The 12,246-nt window shown below is 48.4% G+C and overlaps 1 protein-coding gene across 2 annotated transcripts in view; it reads right to left on the bottom strand.

Moving 5' to 3' along the window:
• Positions 1-2,550, bottom strand: part of TRIM67 (tripartite motif containing 67) — a 42,921-nt gene extending 40,371 nt beyond the window's left edge. For both annotated transcript variants that reach the window (XM_046028012.1, XM_046028013.1), the window contains exon 1: positions 957-2,550. In XM_046028012.1, coding sequence (XP_045883968.1) covers positions 957-1,994 — 1,038 coding nt within the window. In that variant the 5' untranslated portion in view covers positions 1,995-2,550. The remainder of the gene's footprint in view (positions 1-956) is intronic.
• Positions 2,551-12,246: the final 9,696 nt, after the last annotated feature.

Here is a 12,246-nt window from a genome sequence, read left to right as displayed (position 1 = left end):
ATATTCATTAGAAGAAGTGACCCCACTCTTGCCTGGAGACCTGAACAAGGATGTGACCTGATTTTGAGGATTCTCCCTCCCAGGGACAGGTACCGAGGACACGTTGACAGGCAAGAGTTGGCACTTAGAGTCTGTTCCATTTTTACTGGGGAGGTGGCAGTCCCAAGCAAGTCACTGGGGAAGAAGGCTTGCAGCAGCCTGCAGAGGAAAGTATGGCTTGCTCTGCAGGACCCCCATACTTCTGCTGCCATTAGGGGCAGAGTCCCAGCAAGGCAAAATCTCTGGGGGGAAATGATGCTCCCTTCTTAAAAGGGCACACACCCAAATTCTCAAATAAGGCCCACGAGGAACTATGTCTTCCCCAAAGGCATTCTGGGGCTGGAAAGAGCTGGAGACTTCTTGAGAAAGTAGGCAAGTTTCTGCTCTGGAAGCTGAGGGGAATTCTGCTCTGTAGGAATTAGTGTGTCCTCTCACTGAGGGCTAGGATAGAATCCTTGCTGCCTTCATGGAAGATGAACCAAGAGTGGGGAAACATCAGACATTTTCCTGCAAGTGGGTGGGAACACTTGCACTTAAAAAATCTTTTTCCACTGAGGAAGGGGCCCTGAATGTTATAATTCTGGAAGGGCTGTCAGGGTAATTCATAAGTCAACTCTGGGAGTGAAAAAGCTCTGCTTCTGCGTTCTGGGTGCCCTCTGTGCCGAATCATCCACTGTCAGGGGAAGGGGATCACTTAAGTCATCTTTCCAGCTCTTCTCCTTCCCGACACCTGGTTCAGAGTATCTGGATTCATTTCAGCGTTTGTCAAGTGAGTGATGAGGGAATGAATGAATGAAGTAAATCCTGCCTTCTGCCAACTTTCCAGGAAAGATGCCAGGCACCCTTCTCGCACCTTCTTCTTTGCACCTGTGCACCCCCGCCCCGCCCCGCCCCCGCCCCGCCCAGCCTGCGCTCACCTTGTGCTGTTTCCACATGGCTCCCAGCGGCTTCACCTCGTGCTTGCTGTGACGGCCCTCCTCCAGGCACAGATAGCACACCGGGGTTCGGCAGCTCACGCAGTACATGCTGTAGTTCTCCATTTCGTGTTCGGGGCACGTAGGGAACTTGCGGGCCGCGCTGCCCCCCGCCGCCCCGGCGCCCCCCGGGCTCTTGCAGCCGCCGCCTCCGCTGGGGGCGCCCTGGGCCGCACCCGGGGATGTTGAGGCGGCCTCGGCAGGCGCGGGCGGCGGCGGCGGCTGCACCAGGCGGTGCTTAGCGAAGGGTCCGCGGGATGGATGGCATTTGAGCTGGCAGGCAGCGCAGTAGAGCACGTCGCACTGCTCGCATAGCGTGGCGGCCGGTTCCGGCGGGGTGCGGTCGCACAACTGGCAGATGGCCACTGCAGCGGCTGCGGATGCCCCATGCACCGCCCCGCGGCCCTGCTGGTACCGTTGCACGATGGCCTCGAGCAGCCGATTGCGCTGGAAGCCGCGCAGGCCTCGGTGGTCCAGGGACGCGCTGCGGTGGCACTGCGGACACGTGATGGAGCTTGAGGAGGACGAAGACAGCGAAGAGCAGGCGGCACCCCGGGCCGCGGCGGCCGAGGAGCCAGGCGGCGCAGGCACCATGGGCAGCACGCGAACCCCGTTGGGGGACTTGAGGCTCGGGGTGTAGGAACCATAACCGCTGTCTGTCTCACTGTACAAGCTCAGCTTGTCCGCGTGGTCCCCGCCACCTCCCGCACCGCCGCCCAGGCCGCCAGCTGCGCTCCCGCTAGCGCCGCCGCAGGCTGGGCCGGCCGCAGCGTCGTGGTCCAGAGGGGGCGCCGCGGCGGCGCCGGTCGGTAGCCCCGAGCCCCGGGAGTGCAGGAGTGGCTGGGGCAGGTGCTGCTCACCGTCCGGTGTCTGCACAGCGATGGTACGAGCGCAAGGAAGGCAGACGTTGTGGGAACAGGGCAAGATGATGGGCTCGCGAAACAGGGAGCCGCACACGGGGCACTTCAGCTCCTCCTCCATCGCGGCGCGGGCAGACCGAGCTGCTCAGGGTGGGGTGTGGAACGACCAAGCTCCAGAGACAGGCGGAGGGGACCAAGCGTGGTTAGCACCGGAGAGACTGCAAGCGAGGGCATTACACAGGCATGACCACTTCACAGCCCGGGGCACGCCCCTCTCTCTGTCCTGGGGCCACCGCCCTAGGACCACTGGGGGCAAGAGAAGGGAGGGGGTCCTCACCTCCTGCCTGCGAGGCTCCTGCGCCAGCGGCTTCAACCTGCGGCCAGAGTCCAGAGCCAGTCGGCTGCCCTCGCGATGGCCTGTGAGGCGCTCTAGGTGATGAATCAGCACTAGCGCCGCCGCCGGCTGCAGCGCGTGTCTCCTCTGCACATCAGGACCAGCGGCCGGGCTGCCGTTTCTAGCTGTTCTGTTTCAGCCCCTCGTCTCCAGTGGGCAGCTGCTCAAGGGCTCCCTTTTGCCCCTGCCCCGCCCCAATCAGAGCGATCCGTAGGCGAGAAGGCGGGTGAGCAGGCCGCTGGGCCGTGGGGCTGGGTTCAGCACCACGAGGCGACGGACAGCGCCCAGAGCGGGCGGTGGAGCCCCGGTTCCCGGCGCGCGGACCGAGGGGCCGCCACCTGGCGTGCGGGGTCGCCGCTCCAGCGACTGTCTCGGTGGAGCCCGGTCGGCTCGGGGACCTTCCCTCGCCGCCCTCTCCGGAGGCTGCTAGTGCGGAGCAAATGCGCCCTGGGGCTTTTTCCCCTCGACAGGGATTGACCCGCTTCCTTGGTTCGCTGCTGCCGCTCCTGCGGCGCCTCTGACCTTGGCCGCGCGACGCTGCAGCCGGCGGGCGGAGGGCGAGTGCCCAGCTGGCTCGGGAATCCCCTCCCCGCCTCCCTCCCGCCGCCGCCGCCGCCTCCCTGCGCGGCGTGCTAAGGAGTTGTAATTTCCAGAGCAGCGAGTAGTGGGGGGCGGGGGCAGCCGAGAAGGCGTCAGTTCAGCGAATAAGGGCTCGCCTTTTGCTGCGACGGGAGTCAAGGGCCAATTTTAAGGGTTTCGTGGAGAGGATCATTGTTAATACTTATGTATTATTTGGATGGAGATTTCATCTTGAATTAGTGCAACGCCCTGCCCCGCCCGCCCCTGCCGTCCTCTCCTGTGCCTGCTCCCGCGCTCCCACCCATCGCCATAAAAGGGTAGAAGGGGACCTCAAAAGCCAGTTGTTTACAAATGGATAGGTGGCATGGTTTGACAGTCGCTTCCTGAATCTACGATAGAGCAAAAACTGCAAGTCACAAAATGTCGGACAGCCTGAAGTCAAAGGGTGAGGTTTTATTTACGGATGGAACCACAAGCCATTTTCTGTCTTGGTTTCAACCCAGAGTTCTCATCCGCGGTCGATTCCAGTCGTCCATACAGACTGAGGACACAAGATAGGATTTCTAAAACGGGGCTCCCTGGAGAAACGCGAAAACGCGCCGGTTCAGGCCCCTTGGCCCTTGGAACAGAGCACCCGGGACCCAGTCCTAGCCCGCGGCAGAGGGGGCTGTTTGGGGCCGGCGGGAAGTCAGCGAGCAGAGGTGTTACTTTTATGAATGGGGAAATCTCCATGCCAGTCGCGAGCTCCGGGAACAGCCTCCCACCCGCGGCCCTAGCTGTTTCGTCTGCTCTCCGCTGCTCTCTCTCAGCTGCCGAGGGAAGGATGGTGGGGGGAGGCCGCGGGCTCGGTGGGTGGGGATAGGCAGAAGGAAGGGCTCACCGCGCGGCAGGCTCTGCCTACGGAAGAGTCACCAGGGATGAAACACAAATTAGGAAATCGTTTGTTTAAAAATGATATGAATATTGAAGTCACGCCTCCCGCGTTCTCAGATTTTCCATTACTCCAAACAAAGACAAGATAGGCGCCACCGAGCAAGGCGCGGAGACTCGGCATCTGCTAGTTACCCGGTGAGGGGGCTGCTCTGGCTGGCGGGGTAGAGCGGGAAAAGGCTGCAGCAGGGATCGCTCGCAGGTAGACCACTGGGGGAGAGGGGTGGCCCCCACCTTTGGGATTGCTAGGTCCTTTACTGAGCTGTCGCTGCACACTGAGCAACTTGCTTACGCTTTCCTAGTCTCTGATCTTGCATCTGTTAAACAAGTCAAATTATGTATGTGAACTAAATGAAGTAATCCTGAATGCAAATTGTATCACCTACTTCCGGCTTTAACATCCTGCGACTCTAACGTGTGGTTTTTGCACGGAGCCGCCTGGCCCCAGGTTGTCTTAAGGTTGAAGCTCAGGCAGGTCAGCCTCCTGCCAGATAGAGCCCCACGGAGGATAAGAGACCTGACTTGACTTCCCTTCAGCTACAGAGAGCTCAGAATAATTATTTAACCAGGTATCAAGTCCCAAGGTGGGAGATGGTGACAAGCCTGTCCTAATCCACCCTCCATAGATAAAGCCATAATGAGCTGGATCCTGCCTGCAACGCTTTGATAAGCCTTCAGGAAAGTGGCTACAGTATCAGGTTGTGGATGCCTGGCATGAGTATAGGTGGGTCTATGATTGAATGCACTTGAAGATGCATTTCTTGTGATTTCCACATTGTGATTGCTCCGTGCAGCCCAGCCCAGCCTCCTGGTGACCACAAAGAAAGTAATAACCTCTTACAATTCCAATGTAAACAGCCCCCTCCCCCAAGCAGTCATAAACCTGAGGCCCACTCTTTGTCATTTTCAGACCAAGGTAAACTGCTTAGGGACGTTAGGAGGGCTGCTGGAGGGATATGTAAATCTCTCCCTCTACAGAGGACCTACAATTCCAATAACCCTGTCACTCAGGCTGAGCATGATTTTGTTTCCCTTGGGGAGGAAGCTCATCTAATAGTCCAGAGTTGAACACCTCAGCATTTCTCACACGCCCTCCATCCCCACCACCTCAGTTCCACAACCTATCAGCTTAGCCTCATGCTGCACTGTTGCTAAGGCATTGCTCGTTTGGGGGATTGGTGTTCTACAGCTGCTTTATATGAGCTGAGGTTACCCAGCCAGATCCAGCATTTCACTGTATAGAACCATAATTACTAACAATTGTCAACATTGCCTATGAAAAGCCCTCTTTCCGGGGCATCTGGGTGGCTCAGTGGGTTAAGCCTCTGCCTTCAGCTCAGGTCATGATCCAGGGTCCTGGGGTCGAGCCCCACATCGGGCTCTCTGCCCGGTGGGGAGCCTGCTTCCCCCTCTCTCTCTGCCTGCCTCTCTGCCTACTTGTGATCTCTTTCTCTGTGTTAAATAAATAAATAAAATTAAAAAAAATAAAAGCTCTCTTTCCATCCCAACTTTGCCATATGCCATAGGGGTAGAAAAGCCTTGTTTCTCAGTTGTTTCGTGTGATAAAATTTAAGGATAGAACTCATTGAACTTTAATTTCCTTTTGGTTCTAAAAAACTCTGTATATTAGTTTTTAATAACAATGTATCATCCTTAATAAAAGTGACTCATGAATAAATTTGATCCCAGGATTGAATGCCGAAACCATTTTTTTCAAGCCACTTGTATATTATTGAAGGTGGGGCCAGGCGGGGGAGGGGGGCAAGTAAGGCTGGCAGGTCTAAGATCAAGGCACTGGCAGACCTGGTGTCTGCTGACTCCATTTACTCATTTGCAGCCTTCTCATCTTGTATCCTTACATGGATGGGAAAGGGGGGTGAGGAGAGCAAGCGATCATGTCTTTTCTTATAAGCATACTGATCCCACTCAGGAGGGTTCCACCCTCATGACCAAATTACCTCCTGAAGTTCCTGCCTCCTAACACCACCACATTGTCGCGGCCGGTGATAACACAACCAGGGTCGAGAGGGTAAGAGGATGGTGAAAAGAAGTTTTACAAAGAGATGGAAGCAGGAGGGACAAAGTGGATGATGTCCGAACAATGCCGAGTTTATTTGAGGTTGTAAAGCCATTATATAGTATACAGAAACAATTACAAGGAAGTTTCTTACTTGACTGATTGTAAAGGAAATTACTACACGTACATGCTAGCCCTCCAGGCCTCCCCTTGTCCTATTTCCCATGCCCTACCAACAGACCCTCTAAGGCCCGTGATCTTTGTTTTTAAGTAATTTATTAACCAGGTACACCATCTTCCAAGTAACTCATGATCTTACAATGGTATGATTTATGGTCTGTGCAAGAACAGTACAAACCCACAATAGCTTAGTAGCCTAGCTAAAGACATGCAGGCAGCCAGGTCGGCAAGTCTTGGAATCCATAGCTCAGGCCCCTTCTCAAGCGTACTCTACTTTTACACCCACAAGGTTATTAAACCCTTGAGCTTCAAGGAGGTGCGAGTTAGGGCCTGGTTTGGTCTCCTGACTCCAGCTCGGTCCATGGCCACCTACACCACATTGAGAAGTAGGATTTGAATATATGAATTGTGGTGGAGGGGCACAGATGCTCAGTTCATAGCACAGTGTGGAAGTACAGTCTCACATACAATCTCATTGAATCTTTTCTTCTTCTTTTTTCAAAGATTTTATTTATTTATTTGACAGAAATTACAAGGAGGCAGAGAGAGGGAGAAGCAGGCTCCCTGCTGAGCAGAGAGCCCGATGTGGGACTCGATTCCAGGACCCTGAAATCATGACCTGAGCCGAAGGCAGAGGCTTAACCCTCTGAGCCACCCAGGTGCCCCAATCTCATTTAATCTTCACAAACAATCTTGGGTCACCACAATTCCTCAAACTTAAGATGGGCATATTTTTACATATTGATGTGGCTGAAATCAGGAAGTCCCTATAATTGAGAGAAATTTCTCCCTCTCCTTACCCAGTCCTTGAAAATTTTTTATTAAATTAATATGCATCTTATAATCACTTAGAATCATGGAAATATTTTATTATTCCCATTTTATAAGCAAGGAAACTGAGATGAGGAAGCTCAAGGTCTTGCAACTTGCAATGATGGACCTAGAACTGGTTTGACTTCAAATTCAAGCATTTTCCTTTAAGCCACAGTTGCCAACTTCCCTCTGAGCTTTGAGTAATTGGTGGATGGTAGAGGGGAGGTCAGGAAGGCAGACAAGCTATGCTCTCTGTTCTCACTCAGCACTGTTGAACAGGAGGCTGTCCAGGCTACTCCCACTCTCCAGGTTGGGTGTGCCTCTAATATGTTCCTGGAAACACCCTGTATTATTTCTCTGCAGCACTATCATCATCTGCGTTTTATTTATGTATCTCTCTCCTCTAGATAAGAAGCTCCTCAAGGATGGAATCATGTCTGTCTTGTTCCCTGCATTGTGTTTTCTCCACCATTGGCTGGCTCCTACTAAGTTTTCTGTCTTTGTGGACCAACTGATTGGCTGTAGGTTCAAGATTATCCATCCCCATAACCTATAGTATAGCTTTAGTGGAAATCTTTCTCTTTTTTTCTTTCTTTCTTTCTTTTTTTTTTTTTTCCTGCAGAAGGTATCAACAGATCCACATGGAAATTTTCTCCTTTTAAGTCTCAGGTTCAGGGAGGTTATTTTCGTTTTGTTCGTGTGTGTGTCTATGTGCGCATGTGCTGTTAAAGACAACAGGCCCAAAATGGAGTCACTTATGCTAAGACCCACATCACCAAACTTAGACTTCATTACAATTTTGGTTGTCCTAGAAATGGAGTCTGGAACCAGTCAATCAGAAATTGCTTGATTAGCATTCATTAGGTAATCTGCCTAATGGAGCCTTGTCATTCCCTAGAGAAAGTTACGTTGTAATAACCAACCCATTGTTTTGTCCAAGTATGACTTCCTTGTTCCTGCTCCCTTCTGCCTATAAAGTCTTTCATTTTGCATAGCTCCAAAGAACTCCTTTCTATCTGCTCGATGGGATACTGCCCAATTCATAAATCACTGAATAAAACCAATAAGATTTTTTAAATTTACTCAATTGAATTTTGTTTTTTAGGATTGCACGTTTTCTCTTAATATCCTTTAGTTCTGATCATCTTAGTGTTTAATTATTTCTATGTGGTTCTCTTTCCTTTGTTCATCTCCAACTTTTTTTTTTAACTAATTATGGAGTTTTAGAAAGATGGCTCCATATTTAATTCCTCGTTGCGAACATGAATCCCTCTAGCATCATCCTAAGTACTCCATTTCCCATAGCCCTGTTTCTTTTTAAAAAATAAACATTTGGACACATTGGAATAGCACATTAATAATTAAAATTCCACCATGCACTGTCATCAAGGCAGAGGAAAACATTCTGCCATGAGTTTCTTTGTGCTCCAGGATTTTTTAAAAAAGATTTTATTTATTTATTTTAGAGAGAGAGAACACGAGTGGGGTAGGAGCAGAGGGAGAGGGACAAGCGGACTCTGCTATGAGCGTGGAGCTGGACACAAGGCTCAATCTCAGGACCCTAAGATCATGACCTAAGCCAAAATCAAGAGTCAGATGCTTAACTGATTCACCCCTCCCGGATGGTTTTTATGCTTAAGTGTCCCCCAAACACTCTGGAGGCAGGATAATGTTGCCTCTCTGCCCAAAAAGTACAAATAAGTTGAATAATTCACTCAAACTAACACAGCAAGTACAAGTAAAACAATCTTCTTTGTCCTTTGAATTTCAACTATGAGATAGAAGGGTATTTAAGGCTTTATCAATTAAAAATAGGTGCTGTGTTCTCAAGCATAAGAATCTCTGAAATTTTTAAATGAAAACGTGGTATTTTTCTTTTAAGTATTTGTTTGTTTGTTTTTTACAGTGTAGGATGATTCAGGAAATTTAATAAAAATCTACAGCCCAGGAACCATATGGTCTAAAGTAGTTTGAATTTAACTAGAAAAAAGGCAGCCACATCCACTGCTATGCACAGTGCACCAAAGCTGCTTTGTGGCAAAGTTAATGAGGAACAATTACCATGAATAATACAAAGCATCCTCTTCAGGGCATACAATTGGCTTCTTCTCCAGAAGACAGATTCTATACAGGAATCTTAAAATCCAGCCATTTCCCCTTCAGACACCCTTGACTGGTGCTTAACAGTCTCTGTTTCAAGTTTGTGAGTACCACATGGTGATTGCCCCACCCCCTCCTCCAAGGCTGAGTCTCTTCTCTACAGATCAGGATGGTCTTGGAAAGCCTGTCCTTCTCTCACTGCATCCTTTGCAAGCAAAAGGGTTTAGAACAAAATGTCAGATGAAACAAATTGACTCCAACTTACAGGGCTCTTTATATATATATCCAGAGTATCTTTATACTGCGTGGAAACTAATATTATTACCATAAAAACAATTTCAAATATTCCCCCACGGTTACAAATTTCAGCCATGAAAATTGTAATAGTGCTTTACATTTTCATGACACCCTTTCATATATACCATCTAGTCTTATCCTTACCACAACACAGAGTGGCCTGGGAGATGGTGAGACTGAAGGATAGGCTCTGGCCCGTGTGGTGGAGTCTCATCAGCAATGCTAACACAACTTGACCCAAAACCTAGGCACAGTTGTTTAGTCCAAGGGTAGTCACCTGAACAGGCTGCGTCAATTAGAATCTTCTCTTCCTGGAATGTAGCACTGGAATCCAGAGAAAGAGTCCAGATGAGCTGGGCCTCTAACACCAAAGTTAATGAGCTGTTGTGATCGTTGAGAAAGAAAAAGAAGCAGACAAGTGGAGAGTCCAGCAGAAATGCAGAGACAGAAAAGAAAGAGGGTCTTCTGAGGGGCTGCAACCTTTCGTATTTCTGAGACCCAGCTACGCTCCTATCTTTAGGTTGCATAAATACCCTCTGCCTTTATGATATTATGATGTCCTTCTTTTTCTTTCAGGAAAGATAGGCATTCAGAAAAGAGTTCAAAAAGACAGGATTGGGTTGACCCATCTGCTTATTCAAGTGATTAAGGTAATGCCCTTGTTTAGTTGGATACTTCAGTCAACTCTGTCTGGATGTTGACATATTTCTGGTTCAAGCTGTTTTTATTGAATAATAGCCTTGATACTCTGTTTTTGCTCTTTTACTTCTCAGAGTCTGTTTTCCGCCCATAGCTTGACCTCTCCCTTTGCTCTCACCCTAACCACCAACATGAATGGGCCACTGACTTCCCTTTGCTGGGCTCCGTGCTTCCTCTGTTTGACCACAGCAGAAGTCATGGCTCCATGGTGTCCTTATTTTCTGCAGTCAATATTCTTTTAGACAGGAAATCCATGGGATGCTAGAATGTACTTGGTAGTGCCTACAAGCCTAACAGTCTTCCATAATAATACAAAGGGCCAACCCTCAAGGTTTGTAAATAATTTGGTTAATTGGTAGGAATAAGAAAGATCAGAGAAGAAGTTGTAGACCATTATGTGAAAGTGCTTTCAAACTCATAGCTTTATTCACCCATCTCACCAGCAAGGAAATACCACAAGGGGAGAGAACACATAGGCCACCAGGTGGGGAGTCTTCTGTATGGCAAAGTGTGGGAGGTAACTCAAAACCATGTCACTGTCCAGTCCACTTACAGCAGGGAAATCACCATACACTTAAGCAGACTGTAGCTTCTTAATGTCAATCATATTTGGACTTATTTCTACCTAAGGGTCCCTCAAGTTTTAAGAGAAATTTGACAAGCCTTCTGAGTTTTGAGGCAGTGCAGATATTGGAAGTATGGGCTTTGGAGCTAGACTATACAGGTTGGAATCCTGGTTGTGGCTGGGAAATTTTTGGCAAGATGCTTAATCTCTCAGAGACTCAGATTCTTCGGCTGTAGGTGGAGATAGTAACAGCATAACCTTAAACAGCTGGGGCAAGTTCGTGAAGTAACACGCATAAAACATTATGAAGAGTGTGCAGTATGTTGTGTTCAACAAACATTAGGTATTATTACCCTCTTGATTTCCTGCCCCCCCAACATGTGTTATATGTTATAGTCTCAACAGATATTGGTAATAAGTGAACTGAAAGTACTCTATTTGGGCTCAAATATAGAACTGTATCTGAGAATAATAGGGAAAGTGAGCCACGTGTCTTGTGTGAGTGACAAAGGATGATAGAAAAGCTATCAGAACTGATCTCTCAGGAAATGGAGGTAGTATTTAGGAAAAATACAATCTCTGCTCCAGAGGAACTTAATGTCTAAGGCAGATATCACAGTCAGAGCAAAAAAAAAAAACAAAACAAAACAAAACAAAACCACACAGAAGTAATGGACTTGCTAAAAATAGAGGACAGAGTTTTTTTTTTTTTTTAACAAAGGGGGCAAAGAGAGACTTTTAAGTGCTTACACTATGCATTGATTAAAGTTTAAGAGCATTGATTTGAAAGCTTTTAGTGAAACAGTGCTAAATAAAGAAATTGTGACCAACTCATACTCACACATCTTTTAATATGTATAACTGGGTGATATTTTGATACATTAGTCAAATAGTCTCAATATTTTAAAATAATTTCTTTTCAGTTATTTCTCTTTATCTCAAGATCCTTTCATTGAAATTCCTACCCATCTTAAAGGGATGGTAGTCATGGTAGAACCGAGAAAAGGGGGAGTGAAGTCTTGGCTTGTGACTTCCAAGTAAGGTTTTGAACTCAAGGCAAAGACAATATTTTAGGAGAAAAAGAATAATTTTCAAACTTTGAGAGTAAGAAAATTTTGAGCTTGAAATAACTCAGTGTGCCTAATTTATGTCATAAGCAATAGTTTTTAGAAGACTATAAGATCAGTTGGAATCAGTTTCTCCTGCTTTAGGAAGAAATAATAACCAAACAACAGAAGTGTCCTTAGAAGGAGACAACACAGAATCAGAAGGAGAGCTGGAGAGTTGAGTGTTGGCTTGTCACTAGGAAGGTGTAGTAGACTGCTGTCCCCATACTGGTCCCACAGGAAGGGATGGGAAGAACAGACCCTTCGTGGAGATCAGAGGATCTGAAAGCAGAGGGAATCAGAGCTTTAATTTTCAGGAGTAACCTGAGAAGCCACAAGCTTCATGGAGGTTCCAGATGGGTGAAAACGCAGGAGAGCTGAAAGAGCTGCATGTGGTGTCCAGATGGACAAGGCAAGGCAGCCCAGCTGGGTCCCTGAGCTCCTCACAAGTGTTGCAGAAGCACCAGAATGTTTTTTTTTTTGTGGCTCAGATCTACCCTCAGAAAGCTGGCAAGCTTAAAGCTTTTAGTCAGAATCTACAAGAACCATATGACCAGAAGTCAGACTGGAAACCAGATATGTCAGTAGATGCCTGTGTGTGAAGATGATGGTTACATGAGCCTAGAGTCTTAGTGCTCTTTCACAGACACATGGTCTCATAGAGGAAAGCCCTGCAGAACTCAGGTTACCTCC

Source organism: Meles meles, chromosome 13 (genome assembly GCF_922984935.1).
Source record: "Meles meles chromosome 13, mMelMel3.1 paternal haplotype, whole genome shotgun sequence".
Lineage (NCBI taxonomy): Eukaryota > Metazoa > Chordata > Mammalia > Carnivora > Mustelidae > Meles > Meles meles.
The sequence above is the reverse complement of the archived record's forward strand: the minus strand, read 5'-3'. Positions and strand labels throughout refer to the sequence as shown.